General features: G+C 37.4%; 3 protein-coding genes across 7 annotated transcripts in view; all 3 read left to right on the top strand.

Annotated features, from left to right (window-relative positions):
- LOC130548467 (uncharacterized) overlaps nt 1-515 on the top strand; it is a 2,297-nt gene extending 1,782 nt beyond the window's left edge. The window contains exon 4 of the mRNA XM_057325256.1: nt 129-515. Within this exon, the coding sequence (XP_057181239.1) occupies nt 129-268 (140 nt within the window). The 3' untranslated portion in view covers nt 269-515. The remainder of the gene's footprint in view (nt 1-128) is intronic.
- Nucleotides 516-1,958: 1,443 nt separating this feature from the next.
- Nucleotides 1,959-10,455, top strand: LOC130548464 (carcinoembryonic antigen-related cell adhesion molecule 1-like). 2 transcript variants are annotated; one of them, XM_057325253.1, is made up of 5 exons: nt 1,959-2,140; nt 5,413-5,721; nt 5,952-6,275; nt 7,722-7,829; nt 8,982-10,455. In XM_057325253.1, exons 1-5 carry the CDS (start codon nt 2,086-2,088, stop codon nt 9,065-9,067), a joined length of 882 nt encoding a protein of 293 aa, XP_057181236.1. In that variant the 5' UTR covers nt 1,959-2,085; the 3' UTR covers nt 9,068-10,455. The 2 variants fall into 2 exon arrangements, with proteins under 2 accessions (XP_057181236.1, XP_057181235.1); XM_057325252.1 differs by lacking the exon at nt 1,959-2,140 and adding an exon at nt 4,119-5,111.
- A 3,193-nt stretch (nt 10,456-13,648) lies between these two features.
- LOC130548461 (uncharacterized) overlaps nt 13,649-17,500 on the top strand; it is a 66,277-nt gene continuing 62,425 nt past the window's right edge. For all 4 annotated transcript variants that reach the window (XM_057325239.1, XM_057325237.1, XM_057325238.1 and 1 more), the window contains exons 1-3: nt 13,649-13,954; nt 14,123-14,461; nt 16,811-17,149. In XM_057325239.1, coding sequence (XP_057181222.1) covers nt 13,909-13,954; nt 14,123-14,461; nt 16,811-17,149 — 724 coding nt within the window. In that variant the 5' untranslated portion in view covers nt 13,649-13,908. The remainder of the gene's footprint in view (nt 13,955-14,122; nt 14,462-16,810; nt 17,150-17,500) is intronic.

The following is a 17,500-nucleotide window of genomic DNA, read 5'->3' as shown; positions in this document are numbered from 1 at the left end:
AAGTTTCCAGCCTCTCAGTTGGGATGCAGTGAGCTGTGATGTCAAGTAGAAAGAAACACAAACTGACAAAACATCTACGAAAGTTCAGTATTTTCAATTCAGACGCATTATCCTCTTTTATTCCTCAGACTGTGGATGCTGTTGTAATGGTCCTGAACCTGTGATCCGATTGGCCATCTCTGCTGTGGTGGGCGTGGCTACTGTCGCAGTTCTGCTGTATGACGTCAGATGTAGAAAAGTTCAGACTTCACCATCAGATCATCGCTGATATTGGACACAGTCACATCTACTGTAACTTACACGTGTATCTTTGAGTCTGTACACGAGCAACATTCACCACTTTATAATGCCAAAGTTTAGCTTTTCATATAACTTTTGACTTTATTATACAACATTCGTCTATGAGCTCATAACTTGGATTGCAAATGTTAATGATTATTGTATGTTTGTCTTGTTATAGTGTTTGTGTAGTAATCTGTTCATCTATGACTGCAATAAAAACAAAGTTATATATTTCATGTCTACTGTAACAAGTATTGTGTGGTAACCATGACAAATCTGAATAGGTTGACATATGTGATTGAAAGTAGAAACATTTTTTCAGCATGTCAAAGTGGATTTAGAGAAGGGAGAAATACGATGGATTCAATAGTATGTCTGGAAGCTGAAATCCGAAAAGCTCAAGTTAATAAAGAAGTGCTTGTGGGAGTCTTTTTTGATGTAGAAAAGCTTAGGATATGTTGTGGAAAGAGGGGCTTTTATTGAAATTGGAAAGCTTGAGAATTGACGGAAAAATGTATAACTGGATTCTGAGTTTCTTGTTTGGAAGAACGATTCAAGTAAGAGTAGGGACGGCTTTTTCTCAGAGTCTTCCAATTGAGAATGGAACTATTCTTTTTAATTGAATGATTAATGACATCTATCATAACGTAGATACTGGAATAGGAAGATCATTATATGCGGATGATGGAGCACTATGGAAAAGGGGGCGAAATGTTCTATTGTAGAAAGTAAAATGCAAAAAGCAGTGAACGAGGTGGAAAAATGGGCAAAAACCAATATGTTTTTCGAAAAAGAAAAAGAATCCAAGCTCAAAATGTATGGTTATCAGCTGGAGCAAATTAATGTAGTAAGATGTTTGGGTATGTGGATGGACTCTAAATTAAGTTTTAGAATACATATTCAGAAATTGATAGAAAAATGCAAAAAAGGAATAAATGTATTAAGGTGCTTGTCAGGAGCTGAGTGGGGGCAAGCTGTCAGTCATTGAAAAGAATTTATTATGCTGATTAGATCAAACATAGACTATGGTTGTGTAGAATACAGTTCTGCGAACAAAACATTACTTAAAAAGATAGAGGCTAGATTCCATGGCTGCGCTCACTAGTCTACTAAGTGGTAAATCTGAAGCTAGGCAAGACTTAGTATTTGAAGTTTTACAAAGTTTGTTTAGAATAAGGCAGTTAAGGATAGAGGTAAATTTCCTCTGGGTACCTGCACACGTGGCTGTGGATGGAAATGAAGAAGTAGACTTGAAGAAAGCATTAAATCATCCACAAGTAGAAATGAAGCTAGCTTTAAGTAAAGATGAATTCAAGAGAGTGATATCATCTGAAGTAAGTAAGAAATGGCAAACGTTATGGAACAGTGGGTTTAAAGGAAGATATCTTTTCCAGATTCAGGAGTATGTATAGGAGTGCATATGAAAGGGAGAGATTCCAATTAATACAAGAATTAGGACGGTTGGGATAATATCTCCTTAAAAGTATTGTTAGGAAACGGGTCAAGGCAATCAAGAGTACATGAACTATTATTTAAATACCTAAAAAACACAGGAACAATAGATAGAATATAGGAATTAAAATACCTTTTATTTTTTTATTTTACTGTCTTCCTTCCAAATCGAAGTACTCTCCACACTCCAGATCAGTAGGTGGCGGTAATGCACCTTTCGTGGGTTTGTCAAACCGCCATAAAACACCAGAAGAAGAAGTAAATAATAGTTGGTTTGCCAACCGCCACTAAATCCTAAAAGAAGAAGAAGAAGAAGAAGAAGAAGCGAATAACAGTATAGTTTGTCTGAAGATGTCAGTCAGATGTCTCTCCCCGCTGTTCGTCGTGTTGATCGGCGCTGTTTCAGGTTCGCGATGTTTCTCTTGTTATAACTGGAAACGAGGCGCGGTTCGCTTTTAATCCGCACCAAAATGCTATAACTCGATGTAATTTTACTGTTTATGTCACAGATTGTTCATTGTTGTCGTGTATTAACTCTTATTTATGCCTGATGGCGTCTGTCGCTGGATTATATTTAGCATGTTTGTGAAGTTGTTACCCATAGGCCTAATCCGACCTCATAATTTTACAATAACGTTATCGAATGGCACTATTATGATGTTCATTGTTACCGTGGTACTAATTTGGGACTCAAGGTTATACTGTGGTATTATTCTTTATAACTTTAAATATACATTTAATGTGCAAAATGAAAATGAAAATTCAATAACACAATTGACATTTGTCCGTTCCTACACTACTTTTAATATGTATTTTGAATGCATATTTTAACGCTCTTTAAGTTGCAAAATGAAAATGAAAATGCATTCCCCGCATTGAGTGTATGTGTTTAAGATAGCCAAGCAAAACTGTTGCAAAACGATCATTCAATGTTATTCTCCCTAAATGCATTAACATTCACGGGTTGAACATTTGGGATTGCATTTTCATTACACAGCGCGCCGAGTGTTGCAAAATTCAATGTGGACTTGAAAATGCATTTCGAGCTGGCCACGCCCCCTCCCCGATACAGCGTCATTGTGTGAAGGCGGAGCCAGGTGTACGTGCGTTGATGTGAGGCTGCGGACAGACAGAGCTGATAAAAGCATTAAATCGCATGCACACGAATTAAAGCACAAAGACAGAAATGGCTCAAGTGTTTCTTAAGATTATTAGGTGTCTGTAGACGATAGAACTAGTAGCTACATTGTTAGAACATCTCAGAGAATTCTCTGCCTTATTAGGTGGTGAGCTCGATATGCTGAGTGTCTCATGTAGACTTTCACATTTTGATTTCAGATTTACTGATACACATGTGTGGCCGACCTCTACAACTACAAATTCCACTCTCACAGGTGCTCAGTAGTTTTGCACCAAAAATACCTTCATACGTACGGCTTTGCAAATTCATTGTCACTTCTGACAACATTTTTCTTTTCATAGTTCGTTTTTTTTGCAGATTTGCAAGTTTATGTAAAGTTTTTGTTTTTCTCGATGGACATTTGCATGGTCTAATGAACTGATAATCGAGTTTGAGCAAGTAAGTAAATTCGCCTCGCTGAGTTAAAGGATTTTTTCATCTACCGGAAACGTTTTGTAGAAATGCCTCCCTCTGTGATATTTCTCCTTGGAACATTTTTTGTGTGTTTAACGGTAAAGAAGAGATTTATTTGTTTTGAACCGGAGCCAGTTGCTTGAGTTAGTTACCCTGCCATACTGGACTCCTCGACACCAGCCCAGTTCTACTGTAAGGTAACGTTTTTCACTGGGATTGTAAACCTCGCTCAAGAATGAGAACTGACATGAGTGAACTATCTGTAAAACACTTTTGAGTGTACTAAGTATTATCTGTACATAGGGATGTAACGATTCACTCAGCTCGCGATGCGATGCGAGTCACGATTCTGATCTCACGATGCGATTTATTCACGATTTACTCACGATTTATTTTCACAAAATGAGTTGAAACAAATTAGAAATGAACAACTTCCCTTGCATTATTTCTTAAATGCTTCACATTTCTTTGTATAATAAAATAATGTTTTATTTCAAATAACAAAACTAAACTGCAATTTTATAACAAATTAATAATAGAAAAAGTCTCTTTAATATAAATAAACTAATACTGTCTGAGCTTTTCTTGGATTTTTTGTATTTAAGAAATATCAGCATGCCACGTTTAGATTTGCAGTGAAAATCGCGGCCCCTGCTGTTCAAAAAATGTATTGCGATTCAGTTCACACCTCAACCGATTTGACTCGTCACTCATTATAACCGATTTTCAACCGGCTCACGGTGAATCGTTACATCCCTAGCTGTACATCATTTAGAATTGTTGTTCTCCTATTTACTCTTTATTTGAGGGTTATTGTGGGGAGAAAAGAAACTTAACAAGTTGAATCTGAACAAAACTTTGTTTTTCATTATATACTGTACATTTCTTGGTGAAACCCAAAGAAAAGTGAAACAAAGAGTTTATCTTATCTTACGATTGTTGCTTCATTCTGTTCATTCTTTGCTACACCTTTAAGAAAATCAGTGTAAAACCTTCATCTGGGAGTAGGGGCATTCCTCCTGTCTTGTTGGCTGGTAATTGGGGAAAAGGATCAATTATTTAATCGCACTCCAAGGGGCATTCTTAGTCTTGGAGCGTTCTTCTCATCAGTCATAACTCAAATAGAAAGACACAATCAAGACAGAAAAACACATACTTAAAAGCTTAAGAATAGGAATTAATTGTTCTAGGGGTGGGGACATGGCTCCTTTCATTTTCCTAGTCGTCCTAGATGGTGCAGAATAAAAGCCACTACATTGTAGTGAAATTCCCGCTACATATACAAAGTCATTTTTATTCCGTTTTTAGTCAAACCAAAGAACAAGGTGATCCTTATGTGGACGAGTCAGAGCCATTTTCAGTGGTGAAGGAGAAGTGCTTCGAAACAGTGAATCGTTTTGCGGAGCAATTGATTCATTTCAAAGCTCCGAAAAGTTTCAGTTTCGTTTCATCATCACACTCAGACTGAAGCAGACACGTCCACCATTTTATAGACTGAACTATGTTTTTTAACTAACGTTATTCTGGAAAACATCACGTCGACGCCACTCGTCTTATTCAGTCATTTTAAGCAGCATTTTAGTTCTTCGTCAGTATATCAGTATCTGTGTGTTCGTTTAGTTTTAGTTCTTCTGTCGTTATTCTCAAGTGCGTCACTGTGTTTCTGGGCACGGCGGCCATAGATCCAAACCCTTGACTTTACTGATCATCTTTATGAACTTAAACACCTACAACAACATGAAGAAAATCTCTTTATTCTTTATGATCTCTTTACTCATCAGCGGTAAGTTCATTTAGCAACATTTATACAACACTTTCGCTTTCTGCACATAATGGGAGTAGATTTAGCCTTCTAATCTCATTTCAGATATAATAGCCAAACTTGTCCACATGTTTTTTCTGTTGATTTGCTCATATATTTTACAATCCTGTGGCATCAGTTTGACTTCACACGTTAGATTTTGAAAAGCAGAATTTATTACAGCGACTTCATATTTAATGTGATATAATGCGCACTGCAGCAGAAAACATGATGTTCTACCCAAGATATTCTCTCTGATCTCTCACCGCTTCTGTGTCTGCAGGTGTGTTTGGTGATGAGACTGAGAGAGTGTCAGTGAATGATGGAGGTTCTGTGACTCTACACACTAATCTTACTGAACTACCGAGATTTGATGTCATCGATTGGAGGTTTAATGGCTCTCGCATAGCTAGAATCTACAGAGAGTACAGGAGTGAACCAGTTTATGACCCTCATGAGAGATTTACTGACAGACTGAAGATGAACCCTCAGACTGCAGATCTCACCATCACAAACATCACATCTCAACACACTGGACTTTATCAACTAGTGATCATCTATGATAAGCCCATCACAAAGTCATTCAGTGTCAGTGAGTATCACAAGCTTTACTTTAATAATCATTTTATGTACATAATCATCTATCTTACGGTCCTTCAGTGTTATTAGGGAAACATCAGAGGTCTCACTACAAATGCTGCTGTCTGAATCACCTGAGACCGCTGTTCATACTGGATGAGACACATCTGTCAGTGTGTTTGTTCTTTACTCTCTCTTGCTGTTTAACTCTTTTCTCTTTTCCTCTTTCTGGTTGTTCTGCAGGTTTGTCTCCTGAAGTGAAGATAGTGAAAGAGAGAGATTCTGTCACTCTACACATTGATCTTAATGAGAAACAGAGAAATGACCAGATACACTGGAAGATCAAACACAACAAGTCTCCTGTAGCTGAAATCATTACAGTGAATGGAAAGATCTCAACACATTTGATTGAAGAGAGATTCAGAGACAGACTGAAGCTGGATGATCAGACTGGATCTCTCACCATCACACACATGAAGAATGAAGACTCTGGACCGTATGAAGCAGACGTCACCATCGGCAGTAACACACACACTATACACAAGACATTCAGTGTCACTGACTCAGGTGAGGAGATCTCTTCAGTATAATTAAAGTCTTTTCAGAACAGTTTAGATTCAAAGTAATATTAACGATGCCGTCAATCAGTATTTCATTGAAAGCTTTTCACAGTCCTTCTCAGAATAATTGGCACCCAGAGTAAAAAATAAATCTTCATGGTGGAAATTAATCTGCATTGTTTACTCGATTGATCACACACACACAAAAATGTTATTGAAGAAAAAATACGGAGTATCTCATTATGAAATAAATGTTGGTTACAGTTATTGGCAACCTTTTCTTGAACCTTGTTTATTGACCAAATAAATAGCAATCCAGCACAGGGAGCTGCACAGTGAAGTTTCTGCACAGTTTCTTCTTGATGTTGCACACCTGAACATTTGTAAACCAATCAAAATAAAGCATTCATTAGAGGTGCACCGGTTGACCGTCGTACGGTTTTTCACATGATCGACCGGGACCGGTGACTCCAAGCCGATCTTCTGTTGCCTGCAATGCAGGCAGGCAATAACGTCACAGCCGTCAGTACATGCGCACGCACAGCTTGTCTTTCACGGCTCGTTTATACTCGCATGTGAGTCCACATTAAGTCTCTCTTGACTGACGCGCGTCTCTCATATCCGCTGACTGATCGCGCGTGCACACGCATCATTTACTGTACAGACAAAAAAAGGTGCACTCATCTCTCGCTGCTCCGTCTACATGGGGTGTGTATGCTAACAGTGATGCTAAACTCATGTTGAAGTCGTTCACTCTGTGTAAAACAAACGTAAATTCCACTCAACCTGATTGCTTTTCTTACGTTAAAACTGTGGTAGTTTCACTTAGGTAAAATGACATTCAACACGACTTCTACTTGTTCTTAAAATCCAAAATATAAAAAATGAATAAATCAACCAGTATATGTGATTATCTGATTCAGTTCTTTACTAACACAAGAAATGTGATGATGCATATAAATCTTTAGAGTAGAATACATTTATAAGATTTTTAACTTCTTATTGAAGTTGCAGCTAAAATGAACCAACCCATTTGTTTTAATTCTACAGACCCAACATAAAGACAATCATTTTACATCATTTGCATTTCAGAAAATAAAGTAATGTTAGTTTCACGAACAGAAACAGACATGAATAAAGTTAAAGTACTATTTTATTCATAGGCTTGTAATCTTAGACTTTTGTGAGATGAGTACAAAAGAGAAAAGGGTCAATTAAGTGACATTTGTTGAGTTGAATTTATTATTTCTACTTCTTTTCAATCACAGAGTTCTTCAATTTAAGAGTTGTTTATGCCCTCAAGGCATCCTAACTGAATATGGTTTTCTTCTGGAAGAATAACGCAGTCGAGTTATAATATAATACCACGTATCAGTTTGCTTCCAACCGGCAGAATGGAAGTGAAGGGGTGTTGATTTTTGAAGTGATGATGAATATGTTTTATCCCACACAGGTCTGTCTCCAGGTGTGATAGCAGGAATATGTGTTTCTCTCCTCGTCCTGGTTATTGCTGCTGTTGTTGGTGTTGTGATCTACCGTCGCCGCATAATGAGACATGAAGGTAAGAATGATGTACAGCTGATACAACAAGAGTAAAATCATCCTCTTTATTGTGCTGCAGTGGAGATTAATACATGTAAACATGTTTGTTTATATTCCGATTTCAAATGTTTTGGCAGTTTGTGTTCACGTGGTTTAGTTTTGGATTTGATCAGATATCAAACGAAAGAAAAGCTTTGTTAATACATTTATACTGGGGCTTTTAATTAATTGCATAATTACTTCATAGTTAATGTGTTGAAGTCAATGTGTGTGTTAAAGCAGTGGTGCTCAAACTGGGGGCCGTGGCCTCCTGGGGGGCCCCAAGATGGTTCCAGGGGGGCCACAGATTGTGTGGCATTTTAGAAATATAGTTATCTATCATACATTTTGTGCAATCAAACATCAGAAAAACACCACCAACCAAAAGAATTGATGTTTTAGCATTGTTTAACTGAATATTTTCTTGGTTTAATTAAAATTTTAAGTTTAAGATTCTAAGTCTTTATTTGGGCGGCCGCAAAGCAATGCACTCTACACAAAGGGGGCCTTACAACAAAAAAGTTTGAGAACCACTGTGTTAAAGTAATGGTGTACAAGAATGCAGCAGCGCCTGTCACACATCTCCCTCACACACAAAAACTATCAGGGCTGCGTTTCCCAAAAGCATCTTAAGCCTATGTTGATCGTAGCTCCACTGGTGACGATGGTTCTAAGATCAAATTGAAGTTGCGATGCTTTTGGGCAACGCAGCCCAGTTCTGTTCTAGAATTATTAAAAAATGTGCAGCAAAACTATAAAAACAAAAACATTAATATGTTTGTTAATATGCATTGTCCCTGTTATAAAAAAAAACAAAATGTAGAAAGCTACAACACAGCTTCAAGAAAGTTTAGAAGTGACGTTTTAGATATTATTTGTAATGTTTTCTGTTTCCATACTCTCGGCTCTTTTGAACACATTTAAAATCATTCTGCTGAATTTGCAGATTTTTTCAGAACGATTTTGTGCAGAATTAGCAAAAGAAAAGGTCTGCAGGTTACATCTGGCCCTGCCCATGATCTTCAGTACTTTACCAAGTGACCTACTGAAACACTTTGTACAAGAATGTATTTGTAGATGTTTGTCTCTGCTTCTCCTTTTTATTGATTTGTCTTTTTTGTGTTTCTTACAGATTCCAAGACAGGAAAAGAGGCAATGGAGACAAATGAGCCTCTGAGGAATGGAGACGCCAGCAATCGTGATGTGCCTTCAGTTTAACGTCCCAATGTCCCCCTCCCTCGGCATACTTGGGTGACTTAGGCCCGATTCACATTTTGCGTCTTTTCCACGCGCATATTCATTATTTTAAATGTAAAACCGCGGGTCATTTGAAGAGAGAAAGAGGCGCCTTATCTACAATCATTTCTAACCATACAAACAGCAACTCCTTGTGACGTTTACTGTTGCCAAGAAAACAATCCTCATGAACTGGAAATCAAGGAATACCTGTTACGTGCCTAATATTGTGTATGGGAAAATTGTTTGCGCGGTGCTGTTTTGTTTTTGTTTCTCTCTCTCTCTATCGCTCTTTAGGATCAGCCCATTGGTTAACCGGCTTGTCAGTATTACTTGACACACCTGTGGCAGGCACCAATCTACATCGAGGTTCCGCCTATAAAAGCCTCCCTTGAAACCGGAACCACGAGAATTTATTATTATTTATTTATTATTATTATTATATAATTATTTTTGGTTAGAGAGTGTAGGTTTATTCCGGGCGTTTTAACACTGAAGACCTCTGTTTTATTTTCTTGTAGGCAGTTTTAGCAGAGGATGGGGAAAAGTAGTGCATGCTGTTTTGTTCTTTGCTTTAGCAACGCTCGTGTTCTTTCCCTCCGTGTTCGTGGTTAAAACTGTAAATAATTGTGTATGAAAATACTATCACTCTTTTGTTGCATGTACATCAGAGCTAGCCACAAGCAACCCGTTGATTATTCTTCAGGTTTTATGTCCATCCCTCCATAACCCAAAACAACTTGGGAACGTAACATTACCATACACATTGCATCTTGGAAAAATGTACTAATTAGAATACATCTCTATGGAAAACATGTGAGGCAACACTATAATCATGTATTATTACTATAATAATCATCATTTTTATTTCAGTAGATACACTCTTAGACACCCCCTTCCATGTCTCCTACATTTCTCACACACTTGTAGATATTATCCATCCACTATGAGTTATCACTGTCAATATTAATCATCCTCATACATTTATGCATACTACGCTCACACACACAAACAGAAAGGTTGGCTGTCGTTATGTCTGTTTGTCCTGGTCTTATTGTTGTCGTTGTTTAGCACATGTACAGTATATAATATACTTCATTAAACCTGTTTTGTGTAGAGTTGAAGAAACTACAAAAGAAACACAATTTAGTTACACATACACATCCACCAACACACACTGTTCATACCTCTGACATACACACAAAACATCATAAACCACAAACTGCAACTGAATAGACAAACACAAACACACTTCTCATGCTTGCCAACCAAACCACATTTTTTTCCACACCATGTTTCACTTTAACCCAGACGTGAAGCGGTTAGGAGTTCCGCATGCATTCAGTGTCAATAAAATAAATTGTGTTTGCTTGGTTGAGTATTTGAAATATATTTGGTCATAGGGTAAGAGAGCGCAGTTTTTCCTCTGGTGTTTCGATCTCGTGTTTCCATGTGTTCCTCAAAGTGCAAACTGCTTTGAGGAGGTGAGGATACACAGGTATGTCCTTTCCTCACATCATAAGGTCGAGGAGATCAGATGCAAAGAGAAAAGACGAAGATGCACTAACAAGAAATAAGAAGAACCCTGTAATTAGTTCCCGTTGTGTCTTGTCAATGTCTCCGTATTCATACCCATAATAGACTCTTCAGCGACCTTCATGTGCAGTTCATACAGAACACTGTATTCCAGCTTCTCATCTATTGGCTGTCGCTCCTCATTTGCATAACGTTAAACATTTCTCAACTTTGTCAAGTGGCGAGACACGCCCCATCACAGCTCTCTACTGAAACAAATGGGATCATGTCACTTTTTTGCTTGTAATGTGAACGGGACATAAAGTGGCTTTAGTCAAGTTAGTGGGGTGTGGGAGAAGTAACGGAATGTGCCATATCTGAGGGGTTTTCTATCCAACTATTTAGATGTTTTGCAAATGTGCATAAAAAAGCCTAAATGGGATGATAATCTCAGAGTTATCGAAGAAATTTAACGTGCTATATGCAGATTTAACCTTGAGTTTGCCTTAGTTCAAATGCGCGTTAAGGTGATGGACACAGTTTATTGTCATAATGATGATGTTAAGAATATTTGTGCATGTAAACAAATAAAACACAGCCCTCAACGTAGAATTTAGAAGTTTAATGTTAATCTTAAATTACACCTGCGGGTGCAGGTGGGGGCTGCCGTGTATACTGTAACGTTAGGCATGTTAAGCATTTAATCATCCGTTAATCGAATATTTTATCGGTAAATTAAATAAAAGATGCTTCACTGAATTAAATAAATGTAAGTGTACAGTAAACATCACATAAGAAATAATGAATGAATAAATGCAAAGAAGAGATGTATGTTGATGTTCGTGACAGTTTTTTCCTTAAATGTTTTCCAGCTCGTCTGTCTGCCTCAATGTTCTTCATCATCAGAAAGATCTTCAGTGTCAACATGTGTGTTGTTGTGTTCAGTGATGAATGTGACACATGTGAGTCTCTCCTGGTACAAAGGAAAGAGTTTATTGTCCAGCATCAGTGTGTCTGATCTCAACATCAGACTCTCTCTACCTCTGGAGGTGGAATATCAGGACACAAACACATACAGATGTGTCATCAACAATCCCATCTCAAACCACACACAACATCTCAACATCACTCAACTCTGTCACAAGTGTTCAGGTGAGTCATGACTCATGTAGTCCAGGTCTCTGCATCCCTCCAGATTTCCTCCCATTCATTGTCTGTAATTTCTACATTTAAGATCTTGTAAAATGTTCTTAATGTTTCTACAGATCCACAATCCTTAAGAACTTTGTAGAATGATTTTGCAGAATTGTCTTGGAGTAGAAAACACTGTCTGTCCAAAGATGATCAAAGCAAAGCAGTGTCTCTTTAGTGGAAAAAGTGTGTTTCAGGATGTTCTTATGGAGAAAAGGGCCTTGCGAGACAAAGGCTCAGTCAAAAATCACCAGGGGACCAAAATACAATCACAAAAACATATTTCCCATCAACTCTTGTACAGTTAAATAGCGCCCTCTTGTGTCCGTAATGACATCTATAGATTGAAAAGTCTGAAAACACAGAACACTGTTCTTATATGAATTGATAATTAGGGGAAACGGAGTGTTATATCATCGCTCTGGTGTTTTATTTGGGAGTCTGTGATTGGATGCAGGGCATCTCATTTCAGTTCAGTTCGATCTTTATGGAAGTTTCCAGCCTCTCAGTTGGGATGCAGTGAGCTGTGATGTCACGTAGAAAGAAACACAAACTGACAAAACATCTACGAAAGTTCAGTATTTTCAATTCAGACGCATTATCCTCTTTTATTCCTCAGACTGTGGATGCTGTTGTAATGGTCCTGAACCTGTGATCCGATTGGCCATCTCTGCTGTGGTGGGCGTGGCTACTGTCGCAGTTCTGCTGTATGACGTCAGATGTAGAAAAGTTCAGACTTCACCATCAGATCATCGCTGATATTGGACACAGTCACATCTACTGTAACTTACACGTGTATCTTTGAGTCTGTACACGAGCAACATTCACCACTTTATAATGCCAAAGTTTAGCTTTTCATATAACTTTTGACTTTATTATACAACATTCGTCTATGAGCTCATAACTTGGATTGCAAATGTTAATGATTATTGAATGTTTGTCTTGTTTTTTGGGGTTTAGTAATCTGTTTGTTCATCTATGATGGCAATAAAAAAATATAACAAATACAAAGTTATATATTTCATGTCTACTGTAACAAGTATTGTGTGCTAACCATGACAAATCTGATCATATTTACACAGTTAGGATGTAGTAAACAAAATGACTTCATTCAGTAATTCATTCTCACGTCTATTTTAGTCTTCTTGTCATGTCATTGAAATCTGGGCTCGTATTCACAAAACATTTGAACTTATCATTACAAGTTCTCCTAAATGTACCAGTAAAAGTTTTTAGTTAAGAGTTATTTTAACCCTTGTCTTCATTGTTTGTTTACAGTGTTTACAGGTCTTTCAGACCCACAGCATTATTTCGTTTTTAAATCAAAAAGCCATACAAAAAATATGTAAAATACTTAGTTTTTTGCCATTAGACAGCATATGGTTCATATTTGTCTTTTTTTCTTTTTTAAATTACATTTATAAAAAGGTGCTGTTTTTGTTAAAAAAAATCAATGTACTATCGATAAAAGAAAAATCTATTATATGGGTGAAAAAATCATGTCTTAATATACAGTTTTAGCCATTTAGCCACTTACATTAAATCTTTAATACACATTTAAGGAAAATGTAGACTACCAGGAAAAATTATTGTATATTTTTTTGTTCGGTTAAACACTACATTGTTTATATTCAGTAAATATAGTATCTGAGGTTTAAACAACACTTTTATTTACAAACATTGAAAATGGGTCCACAGACCAGAACACTTAATGGTTCTGCTAGATTTGTAGTAAACTGGTTATACAGTATAAATGATCATCAATACGACAAAAAAACATGTCTCGAGCACTTCATTTCTACATTTGTAAGTTCATTTTTGTTTGTCAGCAGCAGGTGTCGCTGTTTTACATTTTAACTCATGATCACACACACAATTTCGCCATTTTTAAACTGCATTACTTTCAGAATTTCACGTAAACGATAACTCATCAGTTATTCTTCATGCATGTATGTGTGTGTGTAGGTTTAGTTTAGTTTAGTCTTTAGTTTAGTTTAGTTTAGTTTAGTCTTTATTTTCTCGCTCGTTGAGTGTGTTTGAGGCGGTGGCTGAGATGTCAAACACTGAAAACTTGAACAAACTCTTGAATCACTTGACTGATCATCTTTATTAACAACATGAACACGATCTGTTCACTCTTGATCATCTCTTTATTCATCAACGGTAAGTAACGACATTATACAGCACTCACTTTCCTATAAACCGAGTAAACTACATCAGACTTTATATTTAAGCAGAAAACATTTACTGGTCAAGACTCAGAGATGAAAGATCTCAACTGAATCTTTTACAGACACACAGTGTTTGATCTCTCGCTGTTTGTGTCTGCAGGTGTGTTTGGTGATACAGTGACAGTGAATGAAGGAGGTTCTGTGACTCTACACACTCGTACTGGCATATGGAGCTATGATGACGTGATCGAGTGGAGGTTTAAAGGCGATCTCATAGTTCGGCATCGCATCAACAGACCGTTCTACTACAGAGAGATCACCAGTGAACCAGTTTATGAGCCTGATGAGAGATTTACTGACAGACTGAAGATGAACCCTCAGACTGGAGATCTCACCGTCACAAACATCACATCTGAACACACTGGACTTTATCAACTATACATCATCAGCGGAAAGAGAGGAGGAGGACATTATAGTTCATTTTCTACATTCAGTGTCAGTGAGTATCACAAGCTTTATTTTAGTAATGATTTTATTAACATAATCATTCAACATCCTGAAGAATGACAGTGTGAAATAACAGACATTTGTGCTGTTAATGTTGTTGTCTGATGGTCAAACGGTCAAACATTCTGTGGTGAAATGATCACATACAGTCAGAGGCCTATTAAGACCTCATGGTGCCCCTGGGCAACAGCCCCAGAGGTGCCCCCCATCAACCCACCTACCCACACGCAAGAATCCACTCATTAAAAGATTTATATATTAAAAGATTTTATAAGAATGAAACTCAGCAATTTACAATATACTATTTTACAAGAATTACACATTAACATGACACTTTTGTAGACTAGAACACAAAAAACAACTCTTTTCATCAAGCATTTTTAACAATTAGGCCTACTGTAGTTAAGGGGCACCTGCTTTTTGTTTTAATGTTACAGTTCAGGTTTTGATGTAGTGAAAAAAATCACTAACATTTTTTTAACAGGTGTAAATGTTGTGCGTGCCACAAAGTGGGGGTACAGGGACACACACACACACACACAGGCTTTGGTTGACTATCCCCGTGGGGACAGTCCATAGGCGTAATGTTTTTATACTGTACAAACTGTATATTCTATCCCTAACCCTACCCCTAAACCTAAAGATCATAGAACACTTTTTGCATTTTTAGATTTGTAAAAAATATTGTTCTGTACAATTTATTAGCTTTTTTGCCCATGAGGACCTCAATTTTCGTCCCCACGGTGACACGAGTCCCCATGTGTTGGTGTGTATTCAGGTTTAGGTCCCCACCGGGATATACAAACATGAACACACACACACACATATAGTTTGCATGTATGTATTCACATTAGGGGGACAATGGAACAATGTACAGATTTTCAGGACATTGGGACTTTAATTCACCAAAGTGGCATTCACCAGATTACAATGTATAGCAAGGTTATTCATAAAAATAACATGAAACGTTATTGTTACTATTTTAACTGCTATACAGCTATTCAAACGCTCTTTTTAAGCACAGTATGTGTATATTCTTCTTACTAAACGATCACATAAGTACTAAGATAAAAGTGTACTCCACTAAACAGGACACATATGAATTGATTGCTATAGTGATGACACCGACCGTTCTTCACTTTCACTTTAAAACCCAGGTTTGGACCTTAAATAGTGGCCTTACCTCCACGTATTATTAGCATACATTATCGGCACTATAACATCTTATTTCTGACACATTCCATGTATATATACCTTTATTAATCAGTGCTAATCCCCGCATTTTTAGTCGCCGCTACAACAATGCGCTCTGCATCGTTCCCGCTTCCATCTGTTTGAAGATTAAGTGTAGGCTACACGAAAGACGACTCGCCTCATAACACTCACTTGTGATTGGCTGAATGTTAATTCACTCAAATCTATGTAACTAACCAGATAACATGGGCGGGAATGTTGGCGGAGTTGTGTCGAAAAAGTGTGGAGGACAGAACCATTTTTATCTGAAAGTGGGGGTATTCCCGCACATGGTGCCACGCCTATTTAGCACAGATGCGTGACTTAAGTCTTAAAAATCAAGTGCTTATGTATATTTATAAAAAAAATTGTATTGCGGTCTTATTTGGTGCCCCTAAAGTCTTGGTGCCCCTGGGCACTCGCCCAATTGCCCATATGGTTAATCCGCCTCTGCATACAGTTAACTCAAGATATATGAAATCTGTCATGTCAACATCCTCCTGTGACCCACAACATCATATTTATGAATGAAACAGTTTTATTGGATGAGTATTGTAAGTTATAGTTTTGTATGTATCTGTTCAGGGCTCTAGACTCATTTCTCCCACTGGTCGCACTGGTGTGACTCACTTTCTCAGTCGCTCGCACCCGTTTCTATAGTAATCATAATGACCTTGACCATACCATAATGAACTTCTTTCATGTTATATTTATTTGGAAATGAAATGATCTGACACAAATATAACCTGTCACTCTTCACAATCCTCCTTTGTTGTCCTCTTTACAAAAAGCTGTAATTTTGCCACCGGCCTTCATTTGCCAGACCTTATTGTTAAATAACAGTCTTTTATTTTTACCACATTATATTCAATTGAATTAACTAGCTCAAAACTCAAAAGTAACTCAGAACTAAATTATTATATATGTTCACACTGTCATAAATAAACTGTAAACACTAAATCTTACTAATCTTACAGTCTTGTGAAATGGTCTCAGCACGCTTGTGTTCTGATGTGTTTTGAGTGACTGATTTGATGGGTTCAGTCAGATCTCAACTGAATCTTTTACAGACACACAGTGTTTGATCTCTCGCTGTTTGTGTCTGCAGGTGTGTTTGGTGATACAGTGACAGTGAATGAAGGAGGTTCTGTGACTCTACACACTCGTACTGGCATATGGAGCTATGATGACGTGATCGAGTGGAGGTTTAAAGGCGATCTCATAGTTCGGCATCGCATCAACAGACCGTTCTACTACAGAGAGATCACCAGTGAACCAGTTTATGAGCCTGATGAGAGATTTACTGACAGACTGAAGATGAACCCTCAGACTGGAGATCTCACCGTCACAAACATCACATCTGAACACACTGGACTTTATCAACTATACATCATCAGCGGAAAGAGAGGAGGAGGACATTATAGTTCATTTTCTACATTCAGTGTCAGTGAGTATCACAAGCTTTATTTTAGTAATGATTTTATTAACATAATCATTCAACATCCTGAAGAATGACAGTGTGAAATAACAGACATTTGTGCTGTTAATGTTGTTGTCTGATGGTCAAACGGTCAAACATTCTGTGGTGAAATGATCACATACAGTCAGAGGCCTATTAAGACCTCATGGTGCCCCTGGGCAACAGCCCCAGAGGTGCCCCCCATCAACCCACCTACCCACACGCAAGAATCCACTCATTAAAAGATTTATATATTAAAAGATTTTATAAGAATGAAACTCAGCAATTTACAATATACTATTTTACAAGAATTACACATTAACATGACACTTTTGTAGA

This window comes from Triplophysa rosa, linkage group LG25, assembly GCF_024868665.1.
Source record: "Triplophysa rosa linkage group LG25, Trosa_1v2, whole genome shotgun sequence".
NCBI lineage: Eukaryota > Metazoa > Chordata > Actinopteri > Cypriniformes > Nemacheilidae > Triplophysa > Triplophysa rosa.
This window is presented reverse-complemented; position numbering and strand designations above follow the sequence as displayed.

Coding starts and splice junctions, on each gene's coding strand:
- LOC130548464 (XM_057325252.1), top strand. CDS start 5,042: ATGAACTTAAACACCTACAACAACATGAAGAAAATCTCTTTATTCTTT. Junction 6,276..7,721: donor ATTCAGTGTCACTGACTCAG/GTGAGGAGATCT, acceptor TATCCCACACAG/GTCTGTCTCCAGGTGTGATA. Junction 7,830..8,981: donor CCGCATAATGAGACATGAAG/GTAAGAATGATG, acceptor TGTTTCTTACAG/ATTCCAAGACAGGAAAAGAG.